At 37.9% G+C, this 12,263-nt stretch overlaps 1 protein-coding gene across 1 annotated transcript in view; it reads left to right on the top strand.

Annotated features, from left to right (window-relative positions):
- The window catches only part of LOC147001206 (zinc finger protein 124-like), a 60,590-nt gene that overhangs the window by 28,416 nt on the left and 19,911 nt on the right, over positions 1 to 12,263 (top strand). The window contains exons 2-3 of the mRNA XM_085830125.1: positions 3,847 to 3,973; positions 4,176 to 4,236. Coding sequence (XP_085686251.1) covers positions 3,847 to 3,973; positions 4,176 to 4,236 — 188 coding nt within the window. The remainder of the gene's footprint in view (positions 1 to 3,846; positions 3,974 to 4,175; positions 4,237 to 12,263) is intronic.

Below are 12,263 nucleotides of genomic sequence, written 5' to 3'. Positions count from 1 at the left end.
TGTTCCCACTGAGGTCAGACAAGGCAGCCCAGTTAGGGAAACAGTTTGCACAGACAGGAACAGCTTAAGGGACATGTCCCGCTCTGGATGTTGGGGACCCCATGAAGACTGAGCAGCACATCCACTACATATATGGTGTGGGCCTCTGTGCTGCCACGCACACGCTGGTGAAGTCTTCTTGGCAGGCTGAGAGGCCTGGAAGCGCTCAAGAGGCAGAGTTTCATGGAAGCTCACCTCCTGGAATTTTGGCGTTCTCATTAACCCATATACTCATACCCTATTCCCGAGTTAGTCTGGTGTATGGATCCACGTGCTTTCTTTTAGTATTATCTTATTATAAGTGCCTTTTAAGATTGAATTCTGACATAACTAAGCCTTCACCAGTGTTCCAACGTCCTAGAAAGTCCTTGAGCTGACCATGGGCTTGGAATTCAGTAAGAATGTTGCCTATTCAGTGACATTCAGAATTGCCTCTGGTATTACACTATCACTTAGAATAAAAGCCAAGTCACTCCCATATACAGGAATTTACAATGGTTTAGGAAGTAGATCAGGCTGTGGTTTTAGAGTATTGCATTATTCATGAGATGGTTAGCTAGAACGGAACTCCCTAATTAGAACCATGACTTGGGTGTGAAAGCCCTTCCCTAGGAGTGTAAAGACCTCACATCTGGCTTCTAAGACTATAGCTGACCTTAGATAGGGCTGACTTTGTCTCAGTTATTTTATTGCCTAGTTCCTGCCAGTCTTTGTGTTTACATTCCTCTGTTTTGTGTAAGAGTCATTAAGCATCCAGTAACCTCATTTGTACCTTGCCGATGTGTCACCTAACTTCCCTATTTTCTTCTGTATAAAAAGTTTGTTGCTCAATTTGACAAATTACATTCCGATTCTACACAACCTCTCTTGTGTGCATCAGTCTGTCATTCAATTCCTGCCAACTCCTTGCTCACCTGTGACCAGAGACCCGTTTCATGCAGACAAAGGGACACTGAGGGTCTGCGGCACCGTCCCAGCCTGTGTGTGCTCATTGGTTGGTGGCTCCATCTCTGAGAGTCTCCTAGGTTCTGGGTTAGTTGACTCTGAGGGTCTTCTCATGGACTTCCTATTCCTTCAGAGGCTGGCAATTCTTTCCCTAATTCTTTTAAAATACTCCCTGAGTCCTGTCCAATGTTAGGCTATGGGTCTCTGCATATGTTTCAGTCAGATGCTGGATGGAGACGCTCAGAGGACAATGATGCTAAGCTACTATCTGCAAGTATAACAAATTATCCTCAGTAATGCCAGCCTTGGTGCTTGCCCATGGGATGGGTTACCAGTTGAGCAGGGTATAGTTTGGACATTCCCTCAGTCTCTGTTTCAACTTTGTGCCTGCCTTACTTGCAGACAGAACAAATTTTGGGAGGAAAGGTTTTTGGTTTTCTTGGTGTACTGAACACTTCACTGGAGGTTCTGCCTGACTGCAAGATGTCACTTCTTCATGGTCCATAACTCAATGCCATCTATCTCAGCTAAGATCACCTCCCGAGCCGCATTTGTGCCCTCCCATTCATAGTCTCAGGCATATTCAACAGATGCCCCCACCCTAACCCCATCCCTCCCAGCATCTGCTGATTTCATTTCATTTTCCTGGCTCTCAGGCCTTCCCTTGTCTCTCATCTATTCCTAACACTCCCCTTCTGCTTTCTTACCTACTGTCCCATCCATTTATCTCCCTTCCATCTGCCTCTTCTGTCTCTTTCATACCTCCTTCTGAGTGAGATTTAACCATGCTCATTTGTGCCTTGTCTTGTTTAGTGTCTTTCCGTCTATGAAGTGCAGTGTGGGTATCCTGTACTTATGGTTATTATTCACTTGTAAGTGAGTACGTACATGCATGTCCTTTTGGGCCTGAGTTACCTCATTCCAGATATTAGTTTCTAGTTGTACCCATTTCTCAGCAAAATTCATGATGTCCTTGTTTTTCATACCTGAGTAGCACTCCATTTTGTAAATGAAACATGGTTTTTGTGTCCACATTTCAGTTGAGAAACATCTGCATTATTTTCTGTTTCTAACTGTTATGAATAAAGTGGCTATGAACTTAGTGGAGCAAATGCCCTTGTGGGTATGTGCCTATGAAGGTACCCTAAGTGTAGCACTTCCTCCTGCTTGCTGTGTTTTAAATTAATGGGAGGAGTATTCAAAATGTTTCCTCATCCCAGGATGGAACCTTAAACAAAACCTGCTGCAAATGTGGTCCAAGGGATGCAGCGTCCATTAATTTAGAAGCCATACTTCACAGGATCATCCACATTGTGCCGCTTCTGGAAACTGAAAGATGAAAGATGAAAATACCATGGTCATAGATTCTTTCTCTATGGTTTCAGTTTAGCACCACTCCAGCCATCTTTTGACAAAGTCAGGATTCCAGGGAAGATTCTGTGAAAGTTCCTCGCATTTAAGAAGTGAGGTTGATGCCTGAGTTGCATTTTGTGACCACAGGTTGTGGCAGTGCCATTTTATGTTGGAAAGATATAACTTGCTTTCTGATTTCGCAAGATATGGCTGTCAAGATATTGTCTTGAATGTCAGCAGAGACTTTAGACATTTGAACAGTGCAGGAGCCTTTCTAGATTCATCTTGAGGAAGATGAAAGTGTATATTCACTCAAAATTTTCATTTTTCTTTCTTTCCATTTCTGTTTATCTTATAATTTAGATATTCATTATCACTCTGATCACTGTCCCTACTCTAGGTCCCTGCCTTCACAGACTTCCTCCTCCCAATCTCTTCTGTTTTTCCTTTGAGCACGGTTGGGGCCCTCTGTCTATCCCCTGGGCACATAGTTTATAGTCTATTGTTTAGGATGGCATATGCTCATGACATCAATACTGCCTGAGGGTTCTAGTCATTGGATTCTGGGTGTTGACGTTTCCTCAAACTCTTGTGTTTGTTTTGAATTTTTTAAATAAATAGGAGTGTTTTGCCTGTGTGTGTGTGTGTATATATGAATATCATGTGCGCCTCATCTTTAGTGTTGGCGGAAGGTGGACTCAGAACTCCTGTTCATAAAGCCATGGGTCACGTAGATGCTAGTAACTGACCACTGTTATCTGGAAGACCAGCAAGAGCTTTCCATGGCTGAATTAGCGCTCTCTCATGCCTCATGTTGCTTTTTATGTTCAACACTTATATTACTAATATTTTCATCTGTCCATTGGTCCATTAAATGTGCCTTGATTGCTAATAAAGTTTTACTAATGTTGCAGTTTAAAGCGGTACACTTCCTGTTTCTGCTAGATGAGTACAGAAGTGCAGGGAATGTATACTTCTTTGTAGGAACTGTAGTAAACAACTGAGTTCTTTCTATCATTTTTGTCTCCGTGGTTGATTTTTGCAGTGGTGTAAGGGTCTTAATATGTAACTTTTGCAGTCCTGGAATGTGTTACATAAAATAGACTGGGATCCAGCTTAATGACGTATACCTGCCCATGACTCTAGGATTAAAGACATGAACAAATACACCCTGCTTGTCAATGATTTTTCTTGTTAGTGATTCTTCTTATAATTTCTGGGATGTGTCCTCAGTACTGTTGATCTGTTTCACCCTACATCTCTCTCTCAATTGAAATTCCTCTCAAAAGACTTTTTCCTATTTATTTAAAATGTTCAAAAGCAACACAGGTGAACCTTCAACTCAATTTCCTTTAAAATGTTATGGTACTTAGATTATAACTTCTGTTTCCGGAAGTCAGTGGAGGAAGCACCAGAATTACATGAATATGTGGTCAAGGAAGCGTACATTTACTTTACAGTGATGTCAGTACCATGCTTTGTGATGTACACATGTATGGGATATTTTAGGATGCAGTGACTTATGATGATGTGCATGTGAACTTCACTGGGGAAGAGTGGAATTTGCTGGATCCTTCCCAGAAGAGTCTCTACAAAGATGTGATGCTGGAGACCTACTGGAACCTCACTGTTATAGGTATGACTGTGAATTTTCTTTTGCTTTTCATAATAGTGGGAAGATGTGTCTCTTGGTGAGTGATGATGCTCTGTTATTTCAATTGAGAACAAGGAAGACTGAGCTGAATAAATAGTGTCCAGTGATGTGAAAATTCACAGTACCTTGAATTTTGCCTTATTTCCAATACTGCATCATTCATTTTTCTGGTACTGTCTTTTAGGCTACACTTGGGAAAACCAACATATTGAAGGACATTGTCAAAGTTCAAGAAGAAATGAAAGGTAATTTTCATGTGCAAGCTGATGCAAATATGCCTCTGAAGAAATTTTACTATGTTATGGAAGCTCTAAAGAAAAGCGGGAGTGTAAAATGTCAACACTTCAAGAGTAACTATAATTACAATATTCTTTTTTTTTTTAAGATTTATTTATTTATTATATGTAAGTACACTGTAGCTGTCCTCAGATACTCCAGAAGAGGGCATCAGATTTTGTTACTGATGGTTGTGAGCCACCATGTGGTTCCAGGATTTGAACTCAAGACCTTTGGAAGAGCAGTCTGTGCTCTTAACCACTGAGCCATCTCGCCAGCCCTAATTATAATATTCTTAAAAAAATGTACTGCCTCGATGTAGTTTTCTGATTTATCTATCAAAGCATTCCTCTTTTTAAAAAAAAAAAAAAAAGACAAGGAAACATTGCCCTAAGAGATACCTTTATTCGATTTGTAGCTCTATTAGAGCTATACTGATCTGACAATGTGTATAGACTTATAAGACTTAGATATTGCACATCGAATAGTGATAAATATATATCCAAAACCTTCCGATAAGCAAATAATCCATGGGAAAGTTGGTGATACTCATACTCTTATAGTGAAATTGATCATTTGTTTAGGGTACAGTTTATGAGAGTCAAGAGTATTGTCATAGGAGAAACCTTAATTCATGTATTACATGTCTATGAGGAACAAAAAGTCAAACAGTGTGAATGCAATGTGGAAACCTTTCATCTGTTATTTTTCTTTTAATGTATATATCATGTGTCACAATGGATGAAAGCCATGTGAGCATAGGGATATTGAAAGAAGCAATGTACTGCTTTCTATCCCAGAACAGTGAGAAAATATGTCAGATTATCCTTTGGTAGACATTCTGAATATGAGAAAAGTTGCAATCAATTGGTTTTCTAATTTTACTGGGAACTTCGCCACACTCACACTGTAGAAAATCTTTATGGGTACTAGGAATTTGGAAATTCTTTTGTTTGTCCTGGTTCACAGTCAAATGTGGTATAATTCATGCTACATGAAAAATTATGAAAGCAATTAGTGTTATAAAGCTCTGAGTTGTTCCATTTTCCTCATAGATGAAATACATCATATAAATATCCCATATAAAAAGGATGTTATAAATGTCAGCCATGTAATAACCATCACAGTTATCTCGAAAGATGCAAAACAACCCATAATGAGGGAGAACACCATGAACATATAAATTGATAGAAGCAGATGATCTGGTCCATCTTTATAAGTAGACCAATTTGTAAACTTTATTCATCTTGATGAAATGATTGAACAGGGAAATTAATGTAGTAAACATATCACATGTGCAATTTTCATTGCAGGTATGTAAGTAATCATAGTGGAGAGAAACTCTATGAATGTAATGAACGTTCTAAAGCCTTTTCATGTCCCAGTCATCTCCAATGTCGTATAAGAAGAAAAATTGGCGAGAAAACACATGAACATAATCAATGTGGTAAAGCCTTTCCAACACCCAGTCATCTTCAATATCATAAAAAAACCCATACTGGAGAGAAACCTTATGAATGTCATCAATGTGGTCAAGCCTTTAAAAAATGCAGTCATCTCCAACGTCATAGAAGGACAACTACTGTAGAGAAACCCTATGAATGTAATCAATGTGGGAAAGCCTTTTCACAACACAGTCATCTCCAACGTCATAAAAGAACACATACTGGAGAGAAACCCTATGAATGTAATCAATGTGGTAAAGCCTTTTCACAACACAGTCTTCTCCTACGTCATAAAAGAACACATACTGGAGAGAAACCCTATGAATGTAATCAATGTGGTAAAGCCTTTGCACAACTCAGTAGTTTAAAATGTCATCACAGAACACATACTGGAGAGAAACCCTATGAATGTAATCAATGTGGTAAAGCCTTTGCAGGTCACAGTCATCTCCAATGTCATAAAAGAACACATACTGGAGAGAAACCCTATAAATGTAATCAATGTGGTAAAGCCTTTGCACTACTCAGTAGTTTCCAATGTCATAAAAGAACACATACTGGAGAGAAACCCTATGAATGTAATCAATGTGGTAAAGCCTTTGCACAACCCAGTAGTCTCCACTGTCATAAAAGAACACATACTGGAGAGAAACCCTATAAATGTAATCAATGTGGTAAAGCCTTTGCAAGTCACAATGGGCTCCAATATCATAAAAGAACACATACTGGAGAGAAACCCTATGAATGTAATCAATGTGGTAAAGCCTTTGCACAACTCATTAGTCTCCAATATCATAAAAGAACACATACTGGAGAGAAACCCTATGAATGTAATCAATGTGGTAAAGCCTTTGCACTACTCAGTAGTTTCCAATGTCATAAAAGAACACATACTGGAGAGAAACCCTATGAATGTAATCAATGTGGTAAAGCCTTTGCACGTCACAGTCATCTCCAATGTCATAAAAGAACACATACTGGAGAGAAACCCTATGAATGTATTCAATGTGGTAAAGCCTTTTCACAACACAGTCATCTTCAATATCATAAAAGAACACATACTGGAGAGAAACCCTAAGAATGTAATCAACATGGTAAAGCCTTTGCAAGACCCAGTCATCTCCAGTGTCATAAGAGAACACATACTGGAGAGAAACCCTATGAATGTAATTGGTAAAGCCTTTGCATGTCACAGTCATCTCCAACGTCATAAAACTAAACATACTGGAGAGAAATCCTATGAATGTAATCAATATGGTAAAGACTTTGCAAGTCACAATGGTCTCCAATATCATAAAAGAACCCATAATGGAGAGAAACCTTAGAAATGTAATCAATGTAATAAAAGCCTTTTCACAAAGTTATTGTCTCTATAATCATAAAAGAACCCATATTAGATAGAAACCTTATGAATGTACTCAGTGTGCCTGTGTATATCCCACTCATCTTCAAAACATAAAAGATTCCACACTGGAAAGAAACCTCATGAAAATAATCAGTGTGGTAAAGACTTTTTACAACTCTATAGTCTCCATTATTTTTAAAGAACACATAGAAGACAGAAACCCTAGGAAGGTAATCGGTGTTGTAAAGCATTTGATGTCACGGTCATCTACGATGACATAAAAGATCACATACAAGTGAGAACCCACGTTCATGTTATGAACGTAGTAAAGCCTTTGCATGTCATAGTTCTTTAGGCATACACAAGACAAACTGCAAGGCAGAGAAACCCCAATTTAAATGTTTGCTTTTCTGAGAGTTGGTTTGGTCATGAGATCTGTTCCTAGCCATTGAAAGGCTGAGGGAGAAACCCTCTGAGTATATTTAATATGGGAAAGCCTTTGCACAATTTTGTAGTCATCTTCATCATGGAAGAATTTGAGCTGGGTAGAAACATTGTGAATCTATTTAGTATGGTGAAGCTTTTTCATTGAGCTTCTTTTTATGGATATTCTTCTTTATATGAGACTATTCGTACTGGTGACAGATGCTATGAATGTCAGCAGTGTGGTAAAGCCTTTACATTGTTGGGTCCAGTCAGGTTCAACACAACTCACACTCCAGGACAATGCAAAGGATAGGAATTTATTGGGCTGGGTGGTGGTGGTGCACTCCTTTAATCCTAGCACTCAGGAGGTGGATGCAGGCAGATTTCTGAGTTTGAGGCCCAGCAAGCCTAGAGTGTGTTCCAGGACAGCCAGGGCTACACAGAGAAACCCTGTCTGGGAAAACAAAAAAAGGAAAAAAGAAAAAAGAATTTATTGGAATTAAGTCACTACTGATCAGTGAGAGACACAAAAGTATACTCAGAAGTTTACCTTCAAAACCTCCCCGCCCACACCCAACCTGAAAGAGAAAGTTGTATAGCTTTCAAACACAAAAACCTCAAAGTCCTGGGCCAACTGACAGCTACATTTTCTCCCAAATCAAAACTTATTTCTATTGAATGAGTCAATAAATGGTGATTGCTTACTCCTTGTATTTTGTTGCTGTTGTTGTTGCCACTGGGGGTGGTGTTGGTGTTGGGGTGTGTGTGTGCTTTCCCTTCTTTTGTAGACAGTAAGAGATTATTTACTATCCATGTTTTCATGTGTGTCCTTAACTTCCTCGGGTTAGATTCTACCTCTATCTCTTTGTGTAGGTCTGTATGTTTAGTGAGAGGTTGTTTAAATTTGAGTTTATCATGGACTATCTTAATTTTTTCCATTTACAGTATAGTCATTTTTTTACATATTAAAATCCAGGCATCTGTTGTTTCTGCGGCACATGTGTACAAATCCAGGCATCTATTGTTTCTGCGGCACATGTGTACAAACCCTTCTGGCATCTACAGACTCCAAGGAGAAGACATCTGCGATCTTAATAGATCTTCCTTTTTGCTTTTTCTGGCTTTTTACCTTCGAAGCTTTTAGTATTCTTTCCTTGAACTGTATGTTTTGATTATTACACAGAGAAGAAACTTTATTTTTTGGTCCCTTCTGTTTGGTGTTTTGATGATTCTTGTGTTTTCTTTATGTTAGGAAGTTTTTCTTCTATGATTTGGTTGTCAATACTTTCTGAGACTTTGAGGGAGGATTCTCCATCCTCTCTTCCTAAGTATTCTTATGTTTAGTCGTTTTACAGTGTCCTGGATTTCCATGATATTTTATATCAGGAAGATTTAGACTTAATATTTTCATTGTCTGATTTACCCATTCCTTATATTGCTTATTCAATGATTGAGATTTTTCTTCCATGTCTGTGTTCTGTGGGTGAACTTTGCCTCTGTAGTTCCTTTTTGCAGTCCTAAATTTTTATTTCCATTATTTCCTAAGTTTTAGTTTTCTTTTTTGCTTCTATTTCTAATTTTTGTATTGAATAGTTTTGTTTACTTCACACATTGGTAAGTTCTTTCTTGGCTTTATTTATAGGAATTTTGGCTTCCTCTATTTTTTGGTTTGTGTTTTCCTGGCCTTCTTTGTGGAATTTATTGATTTCCTCCAATTTTTTTCTGTTTTCCTGGATTTCTCTAAGTGATTTGGTCATTTCCTCTTTAAGGAACTCTGTCATCTCCATACATTTGGGGTTAGAGTGTTTTTCTTGTAATTTAGCTTTGTTGGAATATTTAAGACCTTGTTTGACAATATAAATGAGCTCAGAGTCATTAACAAGAGAGTGATAAATGTTGGTCCTTATTACATTATCGAGTACCAATGTCATGGCATGGTAATTTTTCAGTTTAACTTTAACCCGATGTGTGATTAATCCCAAGGTTGTTCTTTCTCCTTAAACTGGATGGGTAGCCAAGCGAGGCACTTTTTGAAAGAGGTCCTTTTTGTGAGACACCTGTTTTTATCACTAACCTTGGAGTCACCATTAAAAAAAAAAAAAAAAAAAAAAAAAAAGACCTGATGGTGATAGGGTGAGCGACTTTGAAATTTTCTAGCATGTATTTATTCATGTCTTGTGCATGAAGTCAGACCAGATTGATAGATATGTAAATTGGGGACTTTAGCTTGGTCCAAGCAATATTGAGTTTCTTACTTTGGAGATATGTCCAATGCACCTTCAGGGTTTAGTCAGCTCAGATGATTGTGACACAAGCCATTGGCTGTAGTTGTGTGTCATGTTACAGGTTACAGCAACTGATATTGCACACAGGATCCAGGTCAAAGAGTATTGTATTAATGCCATTTTTTTCCTGCCAGATAGCTTCTCTCTCTCTATGCTCACACACACACACACACACACACACACATCTATATATTCAATTATGTTTCATTTTTCCTTTTTAAAATAATTTTTTATATTTATTTAAGTACATCCTGTTTCTGTCCCATTGTGGACAGAGAGACAAGGCAGTCCTCTGCTACATATGTGCCCGGGGCAATGAGTCAGCCCCTGGATGCTCCTTGGTTTTTGGCTGGGAGGTCTGAAGTGTCCAGGTTAGGTCACAGTTTTGTTCTTCCTATCGCGTTGCCATCCTCTTCACCCCCTTAAGTCAGTACAGTGACCTGTACTTATGTAACATTTCAACCTACAACAATATATGGATATATCGATCTACATATTTCTATATCTATCTATTCATCTATATATCTATATATCATCTATTTATCTTCAATCTATACATCTATATATATCACCTATAAATCTATATATCTACATATCTATATATTTGTATATATTTATACACCTATTTATCTATCCATATATCAATAAATATATCATCTATATATCTATATATTATCTATAAATCTATATATCTATAAATCTATATACAAAATCTATATATCTAAAAATTTATATATACATATACACATATATGTATATATATAAATCTATCTATCTATCTATCTATCCATCTATCCATCTATAAGTCTATCCATATGTTTAGCTTGATGTAGCCTTGCCTAAAAGGACTGTTATTTTCTAGGGTTCAGATGTTCAGCCTGAGAGGAAACAGTATGAGTAACATTTGATCTAATACCAGATCCTCGCCTCTGGACCCATATTTTATGATAATTTGGGGGATTATGATTACATCATTCCTACCTCCTGTGATCAATCAGTAAACACATCTAATGCCTGCAGCTGGCAAGAAGAAAGGTTGATGGCATTTCAGTTCCTGGCCTTGGTGTCTTTGGAAGAGACCATGACGGAGAGGGAAGAAGAAGCAGGAAAAAGGTCCCATGGGTGGATGGATTGGGAGAGCATGGCCAGGAGGGCGAGCCTGAGAGTGTGAGCAGCCTGGGCAGAATATGGCAAGTGAGCTGGGTGTGGTGGCACACGCCTTTAATCCCAGCACTTGGGAGCTAGAGGCAGGCGGATTTCTGAGTTCTAGGCCAGCCTGGTCTACAAAGTGAGTTTCAGGACAGCCAGGGCTATACAGAGAAACCCTGTCTCGAAAAAAATAAAAAATAAGAAAAATAAATAAAAAAAAGAACATGGCAAGTGATATCTCACAGTTCTTAGTAAAGAACTAGAGAAATTACCATAGAGGAATGGTACCTGCCCCATGCTGGTGCTTTAATGCTTATAATAATACTTATTAATAATTATTATTTTATTATTTCACATTATCATTTACTATATTATTATATCATATTATTTAATATTATTTCTTATTTTATTATCATTTCATATTTCATATTATTTCTTATATTATTATTTCATATTCTTATTATTTCATATTATTTCTTATCATTAGTTTATTATCATTTCTTCTCTTCTTCATATTATTATTATTATTATTATTATTTCATACCTCTATAATTTATGTGGTGGTAAGAAATCCAGAAGTAATATTTACCAAAACAAGTTGGCTGTAAAAACAGCTTGTGCCCAATGACTGAAATGCAATTGAAAGTAAGATGAGGTTTTACACACTTGTAACCTAAGAACCCAACAGACAAAACAGAAACATGGCCAACAGTTATTTTCTTGGGATACAGGAAGAAAGTCCTCTGCGTTCTCTGCTAATAAGGTCACACACACACACATACCCCTACACAAACATGCACACACACACATACTACATACATACATTCACACATATACACACACCACACACATAAACATACACGCACCACACAAATACCAAACACACACACTTAAACATGCCCCCACAAAAACACTCACACACATATATGCCACATACATACATTCACACACATACACTACACATACACATGCACACACACCACATATAGTCTCACACATACACACACCACACTTACCCCCACACAGTCACATACATCCTACATACATTCATTCACACATATACACATACACCACACATACACATGCACACACACCACATACTTGCATTCACACACATACACCACACAGCACATGAACACACACACCATATACATACATTCATACAGATACACACACACACACCTCCCTTTTTGATTCTGGTTCATTTTGCTTAACAATGATTTCTAGTTCCTTCTGTTTCTGTGCAAGTATCATGATTTCACTTTTCTTCCTGACTGCATGAAATCATGTCATGTGTACCCTGTGATCAGTTTGGTTAACAAGGGTGAACGCATAAAGCAGGTCCT

Source organism: Mus caroli, unplaced genomic scaffold, assembly GCF_978045245.1.
Source record: "Mus caroli unplaced genomic scaffold, Mus_caroli_1 scaffold_14, whole genome shotgun sequence".
NCBI lineage: Eukaryota > Metazoa > Chordata > Mammalia > Rodentia > Muridae > Mus > Mus caroli.
Note: the sequence above shows the minus strand (reverse complement) of the source record. Positions and strands in the feature narration are given on the sequence as shown.